General features: G+C 59.9%; 2 protein-coding genes across 2 annotated transcripts; both read right to left on the bottom strand.

Moving 5' to 3' along the window:
• Nucleotides 1–53: 53 nt before the first annotated feature.
• On the bottom strand, nucleotides 54–3,742 carry CCNB3 (cyclin B3; the record flags this gene model as incomplete). The annotated part of the gene is made up of 11 exons (XM_080352454.1): nucleotides 54–126; nucleotides 279–409; nucleotides 600–749; nucleotides 981–1,136; nucleotides 1,570–1,707; nucleotides 1,948–2,040; nucleotides 2,219–2,317; nucleotides 2,610–2,691; nucleotides 3,223–3,341; nucleotides 3,491–3,574; nucleotides 3,650–3,742. The coding sequence occupies 11 exons, from the start codon at nucleotides 3,740–3,742 to the stop codon at nucleotides 54–56; spliced, it is 1,218 nt and encodes a 405-aa protein (XP_080208580.1).
• A 5,146-nt stretch (nucleotides 3,743–8,888) lies between these two features.
• Nucleotides 8,889–17,601, bottom strand: LOC308045366 (protein eva-1 homolog C-like; the record flags this gene model as incomplete). The annotated part of the gene is made up of 8 exons (XM_080352618.1): nucleotides 8,889–9,274; nucleotides 9,954–10,043; nucleotides 10,389–10,460; nucleotides 10,599–10,742; nucleotides 10,904–11,056; nucleotides 11,221–11,344; nucleotides 14,213–14,412; nucleotides 17,520–17,601. The coding sequence occupies 8 exons, from the start codon at nucleotides 17,599–17,601 to the stop codon at nucleotides 8,889–8,891; spliced, it is 1,251 nt and encodes a 416-aa protein (XP_080208744.1).
• Between the last annotated feature and the right edge of the window lie 3 nt (nucleotides 17,602–17,604).

Below are 17,604 nucleotides of genomic sequence, written 5' to 3' on the forward strand. Positions count from 1 at the left end.
ACTCCCCTGCCAGAGAGCACCCAGCTATTTACAGTTTATTTACAGAGACCAGGCTAGCAGCTCTTCAGTGTCTCCTCCAGCTTGAGCATGTCCATGGGGGTGACTTTGGCAACCTCAAAGAAGACTCTGGAAGGAACCCACAATGATTAGGGGTCAGTCACAGCCCTGACACGCATCCACCAAGGCCCCCTAGCTCTCTGCAGCACCCAAGGGTGCATGCCGGTGGTGCCACCCTCTGTGGAGGGAGCAGACACGAGGTAGAGACCCACGCTGCTCACCTGTGTGAGTACTTGGTGCGCACAGCTTTCAACTTGTCATGGGGCTGGTACGTGAGCAGGAAATTCAGCCTCTTCACCAGGGGGTGCAGGTCCTGGGAGCGGTAGCCGCTGTAGTACTCCAGTGTGGGCGTCTGCAAAGGGGCAGCAGGGCTGAGCCGGGCCCTCTCAGTGGTGGAACATCCATCATCTTCCCTCACTAGCCCCCCCAAATCTGAGCACAGCCCCAGAACATCATCCACACACTGATCCATCTGCTCCTGCACCCCCGTGGTGCTGACCAGGGGGCTTCGGAGGCGGACAGCAGGTTGGGCAGGCGCTTACCCAGCCACCGAGGTTCTTCATGGTGAGTGCCAGCAGCAGGCAGCTGGCAGCCAGCTTGGAGGGGCTCTCCCGGGCATAGTCATACTCCTGCAGCGTCATTTCGCAGAGGAAGCGGGCCAGCGTCAGCGTCTCCATGGTGGCACGGGCGCACTACGGCCAGGCAGGCAGGGAAAGGCTGAGCTTTTTTAGCAGCACTACTCCCCCGCAACCTTTTTGGGGATCTAGAGTGCTGCCTCTGGGGCACAAGGCACAGACCTCACAAACCAAGCCTGACAGAGCAGCATCCTCGGCTCTGTTGGGAGGTCTGGCCCAACGCTCCTTGCTGCCACAAAGGGGCCCTGGAGGCACCTGGACACCAGCCCACCCTCCTGCTGCACCCACCTTGGCAAAGCGTCGCAGGAAGCGGTAGGGGATGGGGATGTTGATGTCAAACTTGAGGGTGCTGAGGATGTTCACCTCCATAGCAATGAGCTCTTCCCGCTTGTAGGCGTCGTCGCAGATGTAGAGGAAATCATCCACGCATGGTGGGCACCGCTCCTGCTGGGGCACAACTGCTCAGCACACTGATGGGCTCATCCTGGCAACACTTAGGAAATCCTACTGGTGTGCAGGCCCTGTAAGGGCTTGTGCCCTGTCAGACCCCAAAAGGACTCTACAGCATCCCATGGGGCTTGTATGTTGTGTTTACTGCCCCAGTCCTGGGCTCTAAGTATGAGCCTTGCTTGTATGAGGTGAACTCAGGTGTCCTTTCGGTCTCTGCCGAGCAGAGGGGAGCCAGGTCTCCAGTGACACCAGGAGACGGGATCCAGCTCATCAGGAACTGCATTCACACTGGGATAGGGAGGGGTAACGCAAGGGGTAACACAAGGACAGACACGCCACCCCAGCAGCTCTCAGGCCTTCTCCAGTTACCCATGGGGACCAGAGAGGCACAGCCCCCTCTGCCCCAGCACAGAACACAAGGAGTCACCTCAAATTTGGAGGCGATGAGGATGGCAGTGGAGCCGATGAGCTGCAGCTTGTCCCTCATGCTCACCACCTCCACCAGGTAGTGGTCCACCAGCTTCACAGCCAGGTACAGCGTCTCATGGTTCAGCTCAAAGTTCTCCTGCGAGGATGCGGGCAGAGGGACAGGGTATCAGGGAGAAGCTAGGCCCTGCTGACCCAGCTTCCCTCCCCTGGGCTGGGCTCAGAGGAGGGGATGTGGGCACATGCCCAACCTGGGGAGCAGCAAGACCAGCTCTGCACTGGGGACAGCTGCAGGAGCCTCTGCCAACACACTGGGGTCCCATAGGGACAGCCCAGGGTGGGGGCTGTGCTGCAGAAGGCCTTGCCCATGCCCACATACCTGCACCTCCACCATCCAGTCCACCAGGATGGCACGCATGTCCCCACTGATGTCTGGCTGCTTCTCCATGTAGTCAGGGAGGATGAATTTCTCCTGCCAACGTACAAGGCTTGTCAGGGACTCACTGGACACCACCATCCTCAAATGAGACCCCTGCCACCTCATGTGGGCCCCCACCAGGTGCTCAGAGCCTCTGGGCAGCAGGTGGCCCTGCCCACATGGTCACTCCTTCCCTGGACAGGGCTGCCACCCCTGGCCAGGTATCACCCACCTCTCTTTCCCGCATGTATTCAAAGATCTCCTTGGCGTACTCTGCATTGGCATAGGGGTCACCCAGCTGCTCCTTGTCTATGTCCTCCACTGCTGGTGCCTGGCAGGACAAAGGAGACAGCAGTCAGGGGGAGGACCCAAGCTCTCTCTGCAGGTGCTGGTCAACCCTTCAGGGCAAGGCTGCTGCACCTCTGTATCCTCTTCCCATCAGCCCCCACCACCCCACAGCCCCCACCCCGCTCCTTCCCATGGGAAGAAGGTGGTGGGGTTCCCACCACACTGGCCAAAGCATTTCCAAGGTCCAAAGCACTGCCTGATGCCCCAGTATCACCAACAGCAGCCATAGACCAGCACTGTCAGGATGAGGCTGGGGGCCCAGAGGGCTTCAGTACCTGCACAGGCGCTGGCTTCTCTGGAACAGGATCCTCCTTGGGCTCTGCAGGAGTCTCAATTGGGGGAGTTTTCTTCATTGACCTGGACAGGACAAGAGCATGAATCATTGCTGAGAGGAACCACATCTTCTGGCCAAAAGTGGCTCTCCAGACCTCCTTGTTGCTCAGGAAGGGGCTAAGCCATCCTTAAAGTATCCCCCTAGAGTCTTTCAGAATCATTTAGTTTGGAAAAGACCTTTAAGATCATCAAGTCCAACTGTAAACCTAACACTGCCAAATTCACCACTAAACCGTGTCCCTAAGAGCCACATCTAGAGCCCTTCTATGTACCTCCATGGATGGTCACTCCACCACTTACCCGGGCAGCCTGTTCCAATGCCTGACTATCCTTTCCATGAAGAAATTTCTCCTAATACCCAATCTAAACATCCCCTGGCGCAACTTGACATTATTTTATCTACTGTCTGCCCCTCCCATGCGGCTCATGGTCTCCATTGCCCAAAAGAAGTCCCCATCACTGCATGTTCTTCCCCATGAAATGGATTTACAGGTGCTGGCCCTCCAGTGTCCCCCCCTGCCCTGGTCCCTGTCACCATCTCCACCAGATACTCACTTTTTCAGGTTGATCTCATTGTTCTTGACCACCCCCAGGGCAGTATGGGCTCTCTGTGTCTTGTGCGGTGCCACTTTGACGGCCTCCTTCTTTCCTGCCACCACCTGGCTCTTGCGAGCCTGTTTGGGTGAGAATGGGGCTGTTCAGAAGGGTGCATGGGGCAGGGAGGTGTGTCCTGCGGGGAGACCCCTCCTCCTGCTGCCGGAGGGGATACCCAGCCCCACTGCCATTGGGGGCACCAAAGCCCCCACCCCACAGCGGCACTCACATTGGTGATGTCCCCAAACGCCGACCTCTTCTTGGGCCCACCCTGGGGTGAGGATGGCGACCTCTTGGCCTGAGCATTCTCTTCCTGCAATAGAAGCTGTTAGAAGATGGGGGGCCATTTGCCCCACAGGAGCCCCCCTCTCCCCGGTTTGGGACTCACCTTGTCTGGGTTGGCATTCTCTGCAGCAGGGCCCACCTTGCCTGCTCGGGGCTGCTTGGTGCTCAGCACCCTGGCATTGCGTGGCAGTGGCATTGTGTCTGTCGGCCTCTACAAGCGAGCTGGGAGCAGAGCAGGGCTTGATGGGGGTGGCTGCCGTCCCCAGGGACACCCCAACAGCCAGGGGCAGGATCACGGGGCACGTGTACCCCCGGGAGGTGCAGCAAGGGACAGACCCCAACCCCCTCCCTGAGCACGGCAGGCAGAGCGCCCTGAGCGGGGTGCAGCAAGGACCGGCGTGCTCCCCGGGGGAAGAGGGACACGGAGCATCACGACACCCATGGGACGCTGGGAGCAGCGGGGAAGGGGCGGTTCCCAGGCCCCTGCATCCCGCAGAACAACGTAAGAACTCGCCCTCCCCTACACCCCAACACCAGGGGGAAGCGGGCTCAGGGACACCTCTGCACCCCAGGGGACAGGGGTCTGCACCCCTGCGATCTCACGAGGTACCGCGGAAAGGGGGGAAAACTGAATCTGTGGGGATGCAAGAGGGGGGAAAGCCAGGGACCCCCAGCCCCAGCCCCAGCCCCAGCCCCAGCCCCAGCCCCAGCCCCAGCCCCAGCCCCAGCCCCAGCCCCAGCCCCAGCCCCAGCCCCAGCCCCAGCCCCAGCCCCAGCCCCGCTCACCTGCAGCACAGCCCCGCAGCGGCCCCGGCGCTTTTGAAAGTAGCAGTTCGGCAGCGGCCGGCCAGCACTGGCCGAGCGTCGACCAGTGAGAGCGCGGGGCGGTGCCAGGTGCGGCCAATCGGCGAGCGAGCAGAGATGCCGTTGCCAAGGGGCAGGGCGGCAGGGTTTAAAATTCAGCCCAGGAGGCCAATGGAGAGGCGTCTTTGCCGAGGAGGCGGGGCGGACCGGCCGAGGCGCGCGGTGATTGGTGGGACCGTTGCCGTTTAAATCCTCCTCGCGGGGCCGGCGTTGCAGGGTGCTATGGCGGCGGTGGGTGAGCGTGGGCTGGTCGCGATGCCGCCGTGCCCGGGCAGACCCGGTTCTCTCGTCCTTCATGGGAGGATGGAGCGACCTCCACAGATCCCAGCGCTCACGCCGGGGCCTCCACCCTGGCCTGCTGCCCCTTTCCTCTGCCTGCAGCCAGGGCTGTGGATCTCTGCTTTGCCCCCTCCGGACAGCGGGGCTGTGCTTTCCCACCGCGTGGGGGGTTTCTGGTTTGGGGCCAGGGTGTACCCTGGCTGGTCACGCAGCTCCTGTCACCTTGTGCTCTGAATGGGTGATTTAGTTCGCTTAAAGAAGGCATCGGCAAAAGTGTTTTTAATGTGATGTTGTAAAAGTGCAATGTAATAAAGCTTTATGGCGAGGTTCACTGTTACTGTACTGCACAATCGTTGGAACGATGATTCAAGACCACCAAGGCAGAATCAAAGCTGCCAGCACAAAATCCAAGTTAGCAAGGCACAAATCTGAGTTACCGCGTGACAAGGTTATGTGAGACATTGCCCGCGTACCAAAGATCCGCAGGCGGTGAAAGGTCCTGTCTCGAGGGGCAACCTCGAGGGTGTCCCCGCTGTGCAGGGAGAGCTCACAAAACCTCACCCAGGCCGTCAGATCTGCAGAATAAAGTGGTTGGCTCGTAGTCAAATTGTATGCAACGCAAAAGGTCTGCGTGAGACTTCTTGTACCCACAACTTTCTTTGTTCCTTGATAAACGAGTCTTGAAAAAGCCACCCACTTTTCCTGAGTTAATTGCATGATGGGTGTTCCAAGCTCATATGCGTTGATGCTCACTGTGTCCCTGCTCCTTTGTGGGTTTTCAGGGAGCAGATTTGAACTAGAGAAGTTCTTGGCTCAATTATGGCTTAGGGCTTTACCTCCTGTGGGCCTTGAACCAAAATATCACATTTGGTTAAGGGGTCGAGTAAGCCTGTTATGCCAGGCTGGGCAGGGATGGCATCAGCAGCCACCAGTTCACCCTTGTTGGTTGAGCTCTAAGGGCTACAATCCACTGCTGCAAATGACCTCGAACAGTGCTGTTCAATGCTCACCAGGGGGAATCCTGCTTGCCCTACAAAGCCCTTGCAGCACGGCTGGGGGAAAGGGTCTGTCCCTCTTGCCTCCTCCCCTGCCTTCTGCTCCTGACCGCTGTGCTCGAGGGATCCAAGAGAGTCCATCTTGGGCTTGGTTGCTCTCAGAGGGTCCGTCCACTTCCCATCCCCTGCTGAGAGCAGAAGTGGGGAGGTTGACCTTCTCACTGAGGAGTCCCCAGCCAGCCACTCCCTGCCCCCAACATCTCATTTTCTGGGAGGAGAATGGAGGTGTTGAGTAGCATCCATGTCACAGGTGGCCATGACAAGTACCTGGGGGAGCAGGGCTGGCAGTGGCTGCAGGGTGGCAGCGGGAACCCAGCACCCGCCCCATGCCCATCACCTGAGCTCAGCTGGGGGATGCTGAGCTGCACTGGTGGGAGCAAAAAGAGGCTCTGAGGGCAGGGACTGCTCTGTTTGTGCAAGGTGGTTGTTGCTGGACAGCCCCTGACCAGCCCACACAACATCTGAGCTGCTCCCATGGTCCCAGAGGCTTCAGGAATGCTCTGACCTGATCCCCTTTCCCTTGGGGACAGGGATGGGGGGTGGCACATGTGCCACCTGTCGTGCAGAGGTCCCTTTCCCCTCTCCAGCTCCTGGGGGCTTTCAGCACTGTGCCAGGCTTCAGGCTCAAGGGAAACCCCCAGTGGAGATAAGCTCAGCAGAGCTCAGCGCTGCAGTAGAGGAGAGCTTTCCCCAGCCAGAAGATTCCTAAGTTTAACCCAAGGAAATCCTTTGGGATAATCTCACACCCATGTGCTGCTGTTGCTGGTGGAGCTGATGAACCCTTGTTAGGGAAACCTCCTGGTGCCAGCCTCCGAGGGGACTTAAACATGCTGCCCAGGGGCCATGAGGGCAGGATGAGTCCTGCTCTGTGCTGACAAGCAGGGCAGCTCAGGCTGCGTGTGGGCAGCTCTGCCACCTCTCCAGCAGAAAGACCTGGGGCCACTGACAGCCAGGAGCAGCAGAACGGCTGTGGGATGTGGCACGGCTGAGGGAAGCCCACAAGGCTTTGAACCTGCGTCCCACAGATCTCGGGTACCTTCAGTCCCCCAAACTGGGCAGGGCTGCTGTGGCTCCAGCCCATCTTGTTTCCTTCTCGGCCACTTGTATTCTCCAGCCCCAGGTCCCCTGGTGCCACCGCTGCCACCCCTGGCCTGGGAGCTCCCTGAGGTTCACCCATGATCGGTCTGGGATCCTTATAGGATCCAGTTGTCTGCCTCTCCTTGTGCATGTTGGGGCAGTGCGTACTCCAGCCAAATATAGGAGTTGGGCGCGTACTCACGAGTCAGAGCTGGGACACATCCCACTGCAGATGTAAACACGGTGCATCGGCCTGTGGGATAAGATCATCAGCCAAAAACCCCCATCCAAATCTGCCCGCGGCTCTGTGGGGCTTGGACGAGCTGCCGCTTTGGGATAGGTCTGTGTCTGCCCGTCCTGCCCGGGCTTGGCAGGGGGAAGCCGGCTTTTCCAGTCCCCATGGCTGCCGCCCCTGGGGAGGCTGTGGGGATCCAGCCCTGCTGCGGGCGGTGGCTCACGCCACATGCTGGAATCCCACCCAGCCATCCGGGGGACTGGAGGAAAGCTGGGGGAAGCAAGAAGCGGACCCTGCAAGGTGAATGCCTTGGGTCTGCAGCAGGAGATGTGCCAGGGGTCCAGGCATGGTCTCACTCCTGCCTGTCATCAAAGGACACTGGGTGCTGGTTTGAGGTGAGAGTCCCTCAAATTCCCCTTGAGCATCCCACATTAACTCCCCAAATCAGGCAGGATGCCAGTCCTTGCCCCCCTCCCTGGAGCAGCAGTGCAAGGCTCCTGCATTGCGGTGGCACTGGGCTCTGCACCGGGAGAGCATCCACCGCCGAGCACAGCGCGGCTCTGGCTGCAGAGATGGGGCTGGGGCCTCCCCGGCCCCCAACAGCTGGGTTAAGGGGTGCACTGATGTCCCCTACAGCCCTCTCTTGCTGCACCCAGTCCAGGCACTTCATGCGCAATGGCGGATGGAAAAACGGACCCTGCTATGTGCTAGCTCAAGAACATTTGTACCTGCAGTGTTCCCAATGTGCAAGAGCTGGGTCGCTGCTCCCATCCAGCCCCTTTCCCCAGCACTGCAGAGCCCACGCTGCCTTACGGAGCTGGAGCCCCCAGCCCAGGTTCCTGACACCGTGAAGCTGCCGAGAAGCCCCTCCGCACAGCACATGGGAATGTTCGCTCCAGGATTGCTTACCAGACAGAGAGCCTCGGGCTCAAGACAAGTTGCAAGGGCAGGAAAGTGTCGTTCATGGGATCCACAAGGACTGCTTTCCCTTCCCCAGGCTAAAACCTTACCCTTTCCCAGGCTAAAACAGGCCCAACTTGTTGCTCCCCATGGCTCAGCACCAGAAACACCAGCAGGAGGCAAGAAGCAGATCCGCACATGACGACTGAGCTTTACCGCTTCCTTTTTCCTCCCTTTTCTCTATTAATGGCAGAAGTCAGGGAGGGACACTGTGTCTATGAGCTGCTGCATTTATTTACTGGAAAAAGCCCCAGCAAGTGAGCCCGGAGCTCTCCTGCCAGCGGGGAAAACAAGAAGGAAAGCACAGAGCAAAGCGAGGTGGCAGAGCTCCCAAATGCCCGCAGCCCCACGGGGGATACCAGGGCTGTGCTGGGGGATGCTCGCAGCGCTCTCCCGCCCGCTCCACATCGTCCCCATGTCCTGGCCATTTCTGCACCTGCCATCTGCATGCTGTCTGAGCGCTGGGGGCTGTTTGCAGCACCAGGGGTGGAAGCCAGCACCCAAGAATAAACAGGAGCAAAGCGCCCGGCAAGGCCAAGTGTGTGCTCGGCGTGGCTGGGCAGGGTTAAGTACTAGAGCCAGCCGAGCACGGGGAGGTTAGCTTGGGGTTAGCGGCGTGTTTGTGATAAAGGACCCAGTGGCCCCACAACCCACCCTGCAGCCCCTCATCACACCCAGGGACCACATCTTACCCCTGGGTTAGAGGTTTCCAGACTAGTGGAGCAGTGGGTTGGTGGCCACACTGAGGCTGCTCTGTCCCTGTTCCTGCTGCCACTCAGGATGCCCACTCACGCCGAGGAGCCCAAAATCTTGTATCTCGTGTCATATCCCACTTAATCCCTGGCACCCTTCCAGCTGTTTTGTTTCAGTTCTTATTTGGTGGCCGATTTGATCTTGTGGATGGCATATGGGCTCGACTCTTTGGGCATCCAGATCTCCTCCCCCCCGCGGCCCTGGTGCTCCACCGCCCCCTCCATGGCCGCCGTCAGCTCGGGGCTGAAGATGCTGTCGGTGGCCCGGTAGGTGCGGGTGAGGCGGCGGAAGGAGGAGTCCGAGGAGCTGTCGTCAGGAAGCTCTTCGTCCTGCTCCTCGCGCAGCTTGGTCCTGCTCAGCTCCGAGCTGCTCCCCAGCTCCGGGTCCTTGAGAGCCTCTCCCAGCTCCTGCAGGAACGTCGTTTTGGGGCTGATGATGCACAGCAGGAGCATGAGGCCTCCTGAGACCCCGCAAAGAAAGTAGAGGCCAACTTTCTCTGGAACTCCTGGGGAGTGAAGAACAAAGAGACACTAGGGTACAAACGGCCTCCGCATCTGGCTGGGGACCTGTGCCCAGGGGAGGAAGAGGAGGGGAGCAGGGATGCCCTCAGCACCCAGGCTGCAGGGGCAGGACAGACCCTGCCCCAGTGACCATGGGAGCGTCAACCAGAGCCTCACCAGCACCCACTAGTGTCCCAAAATGCCTGTTTCCCCATTGGAAATCCCCACTGGGAGGTGTGGTAAGCAGCACAGTGAGAGGAATCATCTCTCCAGGGATTTAAATGAGTAATTTCCCCTGGCAAGGCAAACTTTTGCCTGCAGAGAAGTGCCCTCCATCAGCAAGGGCCCCTGCAGACAGGGCAGGAAGGAAGGAGACCCAGCAGGCAATTCAGCCCATCAGTAAGGGAGGTCCGAGGGCAGGGCTGCAGGACCCATGACTGATGGTGCTGTGGGACCTCGGGGCTCATTCAACCTCCGAGCTCTTGCCCTACATTCCCCCCACAAGCCCACATGGGCACTTGTTGCATTCCTGCCCCACATGCCTGCTGACCCTGCCGGAGGCTTTGGGGTCTGTCTGCCTCTGAGCTGAGCCCCAGGCTGAGCAGGGACCTCAGGACCTGAGCCACCCTCCCAAGCCCGTCCTGCTGCCCCAGATGCTGTGTAAGTGCTGGGGAGGGCACGTACCCCAAAGGTGGGCAAAAGCTGCCAGAGTGCTAGTAAAAATCATCCGGTCTTCCCGGAGCCTGGAGAACCTGGGCCCTTTGTACCAGCCACCTGCAGCGAACAAGGGGATGCGGGCTGTGACACGAGGTGCCCCCCAGCGCCCCACTGCCTGTCTGCCTGTCCCTGCCTGTCTCCTTCCCTACACCGAACTCCTTCCTCCCTGCAGAAGCGTTTCCCTGCCCGCTGGGGAGCTCCTCTGCGGCTCCCCCGCTCCCAGCAGAGCACATCTCTCCAGCCCCTGGGCAACAACTGATGGGGCAGCACTGCTGGGATGGAGCTGCAGGGCTCGTGCCGGCGGTGGGCACTGCAGATGTAGACAGGCCATGGAAAGCTTGGTTCACCCAGGCACAGACACGGTGCCGCACTGCTTTTGGCATAGCCTTCCTCCCACGTTACCGTGCATATAGTCCGAGAGCAGGAAGGGGTCTGAGGTGTCAGGGCCCACCTCCTCCAGCAGCTGCTTGGGCACTGCAAGGAGAGCAAAGGCTGAGCATCACCACCCTGCTTGTCCCCAGCAGCCCCTGCCTCCCCCAGGAGCCCCACAGCCCTGCCTGCACAGCATGGGGCGGGCACAGCAGGGGCTCAGCCCTCGTGGGTGGCTCTCACCGCAGGTGTAGGACACTCGCAGCTGTTTCTTCATGCCGGGCAGGCATGGGTCCCCAAAGGTGGCCTGGTCAGCAGCCACGGTGCAGTTCCCCTTGCGGTGGCACTTCTTGGAGACCCTCCGCAGGGCATCCGGAGCCAAGCACTCTGCAGAGACATGGGACATGGACCCACGGGCAGACCTGCCCCTGCCCACCAGGCACCAGCCAGCTGTGGCCAAGGGGCACAGGTACAGCCCAATTGCATATGTGTGCCATGCTCTCTGCAGGGCTCCTGCGCCATTTCTGGCTCAAACTGATCTAGCATACCTATATGGGGTCCCTCAGGGTTCCGGGCTTCACACTCTGGTTTGCCCCGCAGAAATCGTCCGTAATTTGCAGAATAAATGGCCAGGATGGATTTTGGTCGGCACTGCAGCCTCAGCTTGTCGTTCTCACACACAGTCTTGACCCGATGGTTCCCTGGGGAATGTCACCGCAGAGTGTCTCTGTGCATCGCGAGTCACCTGCAATCCCCTCCTCCCTGAGCCCAGCCAAGGGTCTGAGCGCTGCCCAGGGCAGGGCTGGAGGCACAGGAGGCCAGGGAAGCCCCCATGCAGCATTGCCCATACCTCACTCCACCTTACCTGGCCGACACTTGTAGGAAGTGATGAGGTACTTGTGTGTCCCAGGGCACGGGTCTGGCCCAAAGACTTGGCTGTGCACCAAGAACTGGCACCACTGCTGGTCCTGGCACTCGGCCAGTAGCTTCTGGAGAGCAAAGCAGGACAGACAGGAAGATGGGTGAGGACTCCTGGGGCTGTTCTCGCCTCCTTGCCTTCAGTGCCATCACCAGCCTCAGGGAAATGGCCTCTCAGTCTGCAGAGGGGTCCTACGGCTGCTCATGCCAACCCCTCTGCCACAGTCGCCGTGCTTCATGTGTTGGTTCCTGGATCTGTTCCTTCCCTACACCCACGCAGAGCTGTGTGCCAGCATGTCTGCCAGTACCTGTGCCGGCACCACGCCGTGTGTGTGCAGCAGCTGTGCAGGCATGCAAGATAATAGCCCCATGCAACATGCAGAGAGGTGTGCATGTTGACATGGCCACGTGCAACACCTGTGCAGGTGTGCACACCGATACGTCTCTGTACAACACCCGTGCAGGTGTGCACACCAACACGTCTCTGTGCAACACCCATGCGGGTGTGCACACCGACACGGCTCTGTACAACACCCGTGCAGGTGTGCACACTGACATGTCTCTGTACAACACCCGTGCAGGTGTGCACACCGACACAGCTCTGTGCAACACCCATGGGGGTGTGCACACTGACACAGCCCTGTGCAACACCCGCGCAGGTGTGCACACCAACACCAACACCCGCGCACCCAGGTCCACGCCTCGGGGCTCCGTGCAATGCGCAGCGAGGCCACCAGATGGGGACGCGGGTTCGCACCAGGGCGCCGCTCGGGCAGCGTCCCCGCCTGCCCCGGGGTGGCCTTTGCGGCTGCTCGCTGTCCTCGGCTGTCCCCACTGGGAAACGGCCCCGCAGCTCAAGTCCTGGGGTCCCACCACTTGAAACGACAGAGCCCCTTTTCATGCCCCCTCTCCCTCCTCCGACCCTGTCTCCCTCAGCCCGGCACCGGAGGAGCGTCCTTTTGGACTTCACTGGCTGCTAGATGAGAAATTTGAGGAGGAAATGCAATTAATCCCTCTCCTCGAGTTTTGCTTAAGCAGAGCTGAGCCTCAGCAACTCTTCAGATGTCCTTTCTCCACCAGCAGCTTCCCTGCAGCAGGGATCCCAGCCCCATGCAATCGCTGTTCCCTGGATGGAGAAGCTCCATCTCGCTGCAAACCTGAGCTGCACAGATCCTGCTCACAGACCTGCCCTTCAGTCTCCAAACATCTGTGCCGGGCTGTATCCTCCATCCTGCACTTGACACACAAGCTCTGGGGACCCTGACCTGTCTTTGCATGGTGGTTTGTGGGGCCGACCCGGTGCCATGCCAGCACAGTCTGGCTCAGTGCTTGCAGAGCTCCTGGACATGCAAGGTGCCGGGATGGGACCTGCGGCTGGAGCAGGGCCGGGCAGCAAAGCCTTGTGAGCTCCCAGGGCAGGGAACTGGCCTCTCAGCTCTTGTTCCTCTTCTCTGGCTCTGTGTTCCCCTTCCCCGCAGGCAGCTGCATGCAGCTGGGTTTGCTGCGGTTTTGCTCCAGCCCTAGGAAGCAGCTGGAACAGGAATAAAAAAGTAGCACATGAAACCCGCTCCCCATCAAGCAATCCTCCTGCTGGCCCCCAGCATGTGTGCTGGCTGCCCTGGGTCAGAGCCCTGTGACCAGGAGGGAGAAGTGGATATGGTTTGGGCGCGCTGTGTCCGGCATAGCATGGCGTGTTGCCCATCTCACCTGCTCTCCAGCATCTCTCCAGCCATGGGTGGAGCTGAGTAGCCAGACCAAGGCTTTGCAGCTGGGGCTGGGGAGCATTGCCCGGCCAAGCAGGGCTCCAGAAAAGGCAGAGACCAGGCTCCTGTGTCTACAAGGCCAGATGCAGCCTCAGGCTGCATGAGGACCATGGGTGAGCGCAGGTCAAACGTTCAGCCAAGGGAGAAGTTGCTGAGAACTGGAGGAGTTTGGTGGGCAAAGGACACATGCTCAAGGCTTTGCAGAATGAGCATTATTGCTCTCCTTGCTCCCTCTCAGATGACCGCTATGATGCCTGGACTGTGCTGCTGCCAGATGCAACAGCTGGTCTTGTCCAAGGCAACCCAAAGCCATGGATGCTGAGGCCAGCCATGCCAGTGTGGAGAGCCACAAGCCAGGGTAACGCTGCAGGAGGCCGAGGGACAACATCTGTCCCAAATCTTCTCTGTTCCATTCCTCAAGCTGCTCATTATGTCTCATATGTGGGGCCAGTGGAGGGCTGGTGTCCTCACTGGGCACAGGGTTGTCCCCAAACACAAAGAAGAATTGAGCACACCTGCAGCATGGAGCAGGCTGTGGGACTTGTGCAGCAGCCCAGCAAGTGTTTCCTCCAACCAGGCATCAGCTTTGCAGAGGTCCCTTCCCTTCTGCCAGCCTCTGCCTTCCTTCCATCTCCCTGCTCTGGTGCCTGCAATCAACAGACCCTCCTTTGGGCCTGCTTCATTAATCTGCTTCTTGGGAGCTGCCAGTGTGGACGGGTGCTGCTTCTGACGGAGGAAGAGCTGAGCTCTGTGCTAACCCAGGGGACGAAGCTGCAGGACTTAGCACAGCATCCCTCAAGGGCTCCTGTCCTGCTTCTCCAGTCCGGCACCCCAGCTGCTGTGCCACCCCTCTCCCAGGACCCAGCCCCAGCTGAAGGGCTTGCTCTGAGCCTGCTTCGTCCTGTGGGACTACTGACAACCCAGCTCAGGACACCGCAGTGCCTCCTGCCAGGCTCCCCCGGCAGTGCTGCCCCACCTTGGGACCCACCACATGAAGTCTTGCCCACCCTTATCTCCCCAAAATGCTCTGGGGAAAGGACCTCAAAGGTGAATCCTGATGCTGATGGCAGCAGCCACCCTCAGGGCACAGGGAGGCCGTGCTGCCTGCAGCCACCCAGCCCAGTGACGCGGGGCAGGAGGGGCAGCCAATGGTCCCTTGGGACCGTCAGCCCTTACCAGGTGTGCGGTGGCAGACATGCACTCGATGCTCTCCTGGGAAGCATTGCCGGGGCTGGGACAGAGGTTGGGGCTGGGTACGCGACGCCCGTAGAAGGCGCCGAGGATGCTGATGGTGGTCTTGCGAGGGCAGACTATGAGAAGCTGCTCCCCGTCGCAGGTGTGGGCGGTGTGGTTCCGCAGCACCTTGCGCAGGTACCCTGGAGGGGGAAAGCACGGGCGGCGTTGGCCAGAGGAGACACCGGGACCACGGCAGTGGTGGTACTTGGGCTCCCGACAGCTGGTGGCACTGCGCGCACAGGGCTGGCTCAGCCTCTTGGGGCACAGTGCCCACAAAGACCAGGCAGGACAAGCCCTGTCCTGTCGCTCTCCTCTGGTTGCCCCATATCACTGGACACTGGAAGCCATGAAGGACACGGCACGCTGCTCAGGCTCCCGGCCCTCATCTCCTGCTGCGTCCACTACAGCTGAGGCACTAATGGGGCAAACAGGACCAAAGTGGGGCTGCAGCAGAGAAGATGGGCTTGCAGCAAATCTTATATGCAGCATTGCAGCCAAGAGGCTGGAAAGCAGCACGGAGTAGCCGAGTTGGTTAGCAAACATAAGCAAAAGCTGGAGGCAGGATGACAGGTCAGAAAAAACACATATGGAAGAATCCCATGAGGACTAGTGAAGGGTTTAGGGAAAATCAGGCTTGCTAAGGAGGCATGTGGAAGAGAAAGCAAGGGTGAGCCAGAGATGATCACTCAGAGATGATCGCCGGAGTCAGGGGGAGAGGGATGCTTTCTGTCACACCGTGCTGAGCCACGGGCTGGGGGAGAGAAGGGTCCGGAGGCTGATGCCAGCTCCCACGGCTGGCTGGGTCAGTATGGATGGGATGGACACCCAGCTGACCCGGGTGTCTCTGCTGGAGAAGCCCCGTACATGGGTGTGAGCCATCCCCAGGCCATGGCCTTGCTGACAGACACTGGCCCTTCTCTCTCTGAATTCCCAGCACGGGGTATTTCTCTCTTTTAACTCTGCTTATTTGTGTCCCAAAAGACTTACCCTGTTGTTTTCCCTGCAAGGGATGGTAAGGTGGGGCTGTCCTGCCCAGCCTTTAAGAGGGTTTAACATGCAGCTGTCAGCTCTGGCTGGTACCAGCTGTGCTGGATGTTGGGCGAGCAAGGAAGCTGCTTTAATAAAAGCTCTGCAAGCTGCCAGAGGAGCTCTGAGCAGGCACTGGTTGCTGGAGGAGGCCGAGGAAGCAGGAAAATCTGACAGAAATGATGTGTAGGGCCCTGGACAGAGCAGTTTGCATGAGGCCTTTGAATAAAACAAAAGCAAAGCGGAAGCATCATTTTGAAGCTGGGAGGAGGGGGACAGGGCAATGTGGTACCTGCCAGGCAGGACCCTGCACTATTGGGTAGGTCACAGACCGCAGATCCCACCTGTGGGGTCCTCAGAGGGACTTGCACCCCAGCCAGACTGGGGCAGGACTTGCACCCCGTACCCCAGCCCAGTCAAACTCCCTCAAACCAATACAAGAAGGTGGGATCCCCAGCTCCCAGCCCCACGCTTCTCCCTCTGTGCCTCTGTGCAAACCAGTGCACAAAGGGCTCCTTTCGCCTTCCCTGCTGCCGCTAACCGCTTGGCATCTGTAGCCAGCATCCCTCCCCGGGGGACAGCAGCGGCTGCGGCTGGGAGCTGCTCCCGCTCGGAGCTGATATTTCCCTTGGAAACGGGCAGCTGCTGGCATTTCTCGGCTCCTTTCTCCTTGTAAGCACGGGATGAGCGACTGGGGAGGCCACAGGCCTGTGCAAGCGAGCCATTGCTCACTCCTCTGCACACTGGGGGAGAGAGAGGCAGAGGTGGAGGATGTGGATGGGAACAGGCAAGCTGCGCCTTGGAGGGCGCAGAGCTGGCTCAGCCTCCTGGGGTGCAGTGCCCACAAACAGGGGGCAGGACAAGCCCTGTCCTGTCTCTCTCCTCCAGTTACCTCATTTCACCAGGCGCTGGGAGCCATGAAGGGCACGGAATCCTGCTCAGGCTCCCGGCGCCCATCTCCTTCTGCTGCAGCAGCATCCAGGCTCTTGTGCAGGCTCCAGAGCCACCTGGGGCTTGACTTCTGCTTGGCACCAACTCCAAACCTTCCAGCTCATCTCTAAGACAGCTGGTGGTGGGGCTGCCCGAACCCCCACTACCCAGCCAGCCCTGGGCACCAAGGGGTGAGCCCAACCCTGGGCATGGTGGGGGACACAGGGGAAGAATGTGGGTTTCCTCAAGTCCAGCCTGCCTTGCAGAGGCACCCTCCTCTGCCACCGTGCCGGCTGGCAGCACTGGTGGTTTGTATTTTAAAACTGAGGCTCAAACAGGGCTGCAGGTTTCTCCATCATATTTTGGGGCAGTGAGCAATTTAGAAGTTTTATATTTTTTTGTGGGTGAAACCACAGCAAGGAGGCTGCAGGCGGATTTTGTGAGCGATGCCGGCGGCCCGCCGGTGCCGCTGACTCAGTCCCTGCTGTGCGGTTGTGCAGTTGGCTCTGCCCAGATGAAATCACATCCTCCCTCGCAGCCTGCCCTGCCGCGCTCACCGGCGTCGTGCCGGGCCCGGCGGAGCGGAGCAGGAGGTGGCTGTTTCTAGAAGATCCCTCAGAGGAACCGCAGTCCCCGGTCACCCAGCCTGCCTGCACCCATCCTAACTGTCCCAAGCGCTGGAGCACAAAGGATCCCAAATTTCTGCTTCAGCTGCATCTGTAAGGCTCAGCCCAGGGAAGAGGATTTGGCCTTTGCTGTGCCTTGTGTCGGTGCCCCCACAGCCCCCCTGCTCACAGGTGACTCCGGCTGGGGACAGCAGCCGCCAGCTCTAGCAGGGGCTGCGCAGGGCTTCAGCCCATCTCTTCCCTCACCTTCTCAGAGCAGCCAAGGCTTGAGGAAGCCCTGGATGCTGCAGAAGACTTCAGCTCCCCACACCACTCAGCACCAGGGACATGAGAGTCAAGGCCTGGGGGGTCTCAGAAAACCTCTGGGACTGTCTTAAGATTTGTTTGTTTTTCCATTTCTGCCTCCAAGCTGTCCAACAGAGTGCAGCGGCAGCGAGGGGACCCGCTGCCCCACTCACACCAAGGCTGCGGGACATGCATGGGGTGTTTTCAGATCCCAGCCCTGCCGTGGGGGTAAAACCCCCTCTTTTCAAATTTGGCAGCCTCCCTCTGGCCTGCACTGCTTTGTGCCTTACTTGTCCCTATCCTGCCAACCTGGCTGCTGCTTTGCCCTCCCCTCCCACCGGCACAGTCCCCAGCATCCCCGGGCCTGCAGCCCGACTCACCGGAGAGCTCCGGGCTGGCCTCCAGCCCCACGGCCAGGCAGAGCAGGACCAGGGCTGCCGCTGGCCCCAGCAGCCCAGCCATGGT

The sequence above is a fragment of the Nesoenas mayeri genome (genome assembly GCF_963082525.1).
Source record: "Nesoenas mayeri genome assembly, chromosome: 13".
Classification (NCBI taxonomy): domain Eukaryota; kingdom Metazoa; phylum Chordata; class Aves; order Columbiformes; family Columbidae; genus Nesoenas; species Nesoenas mayeri.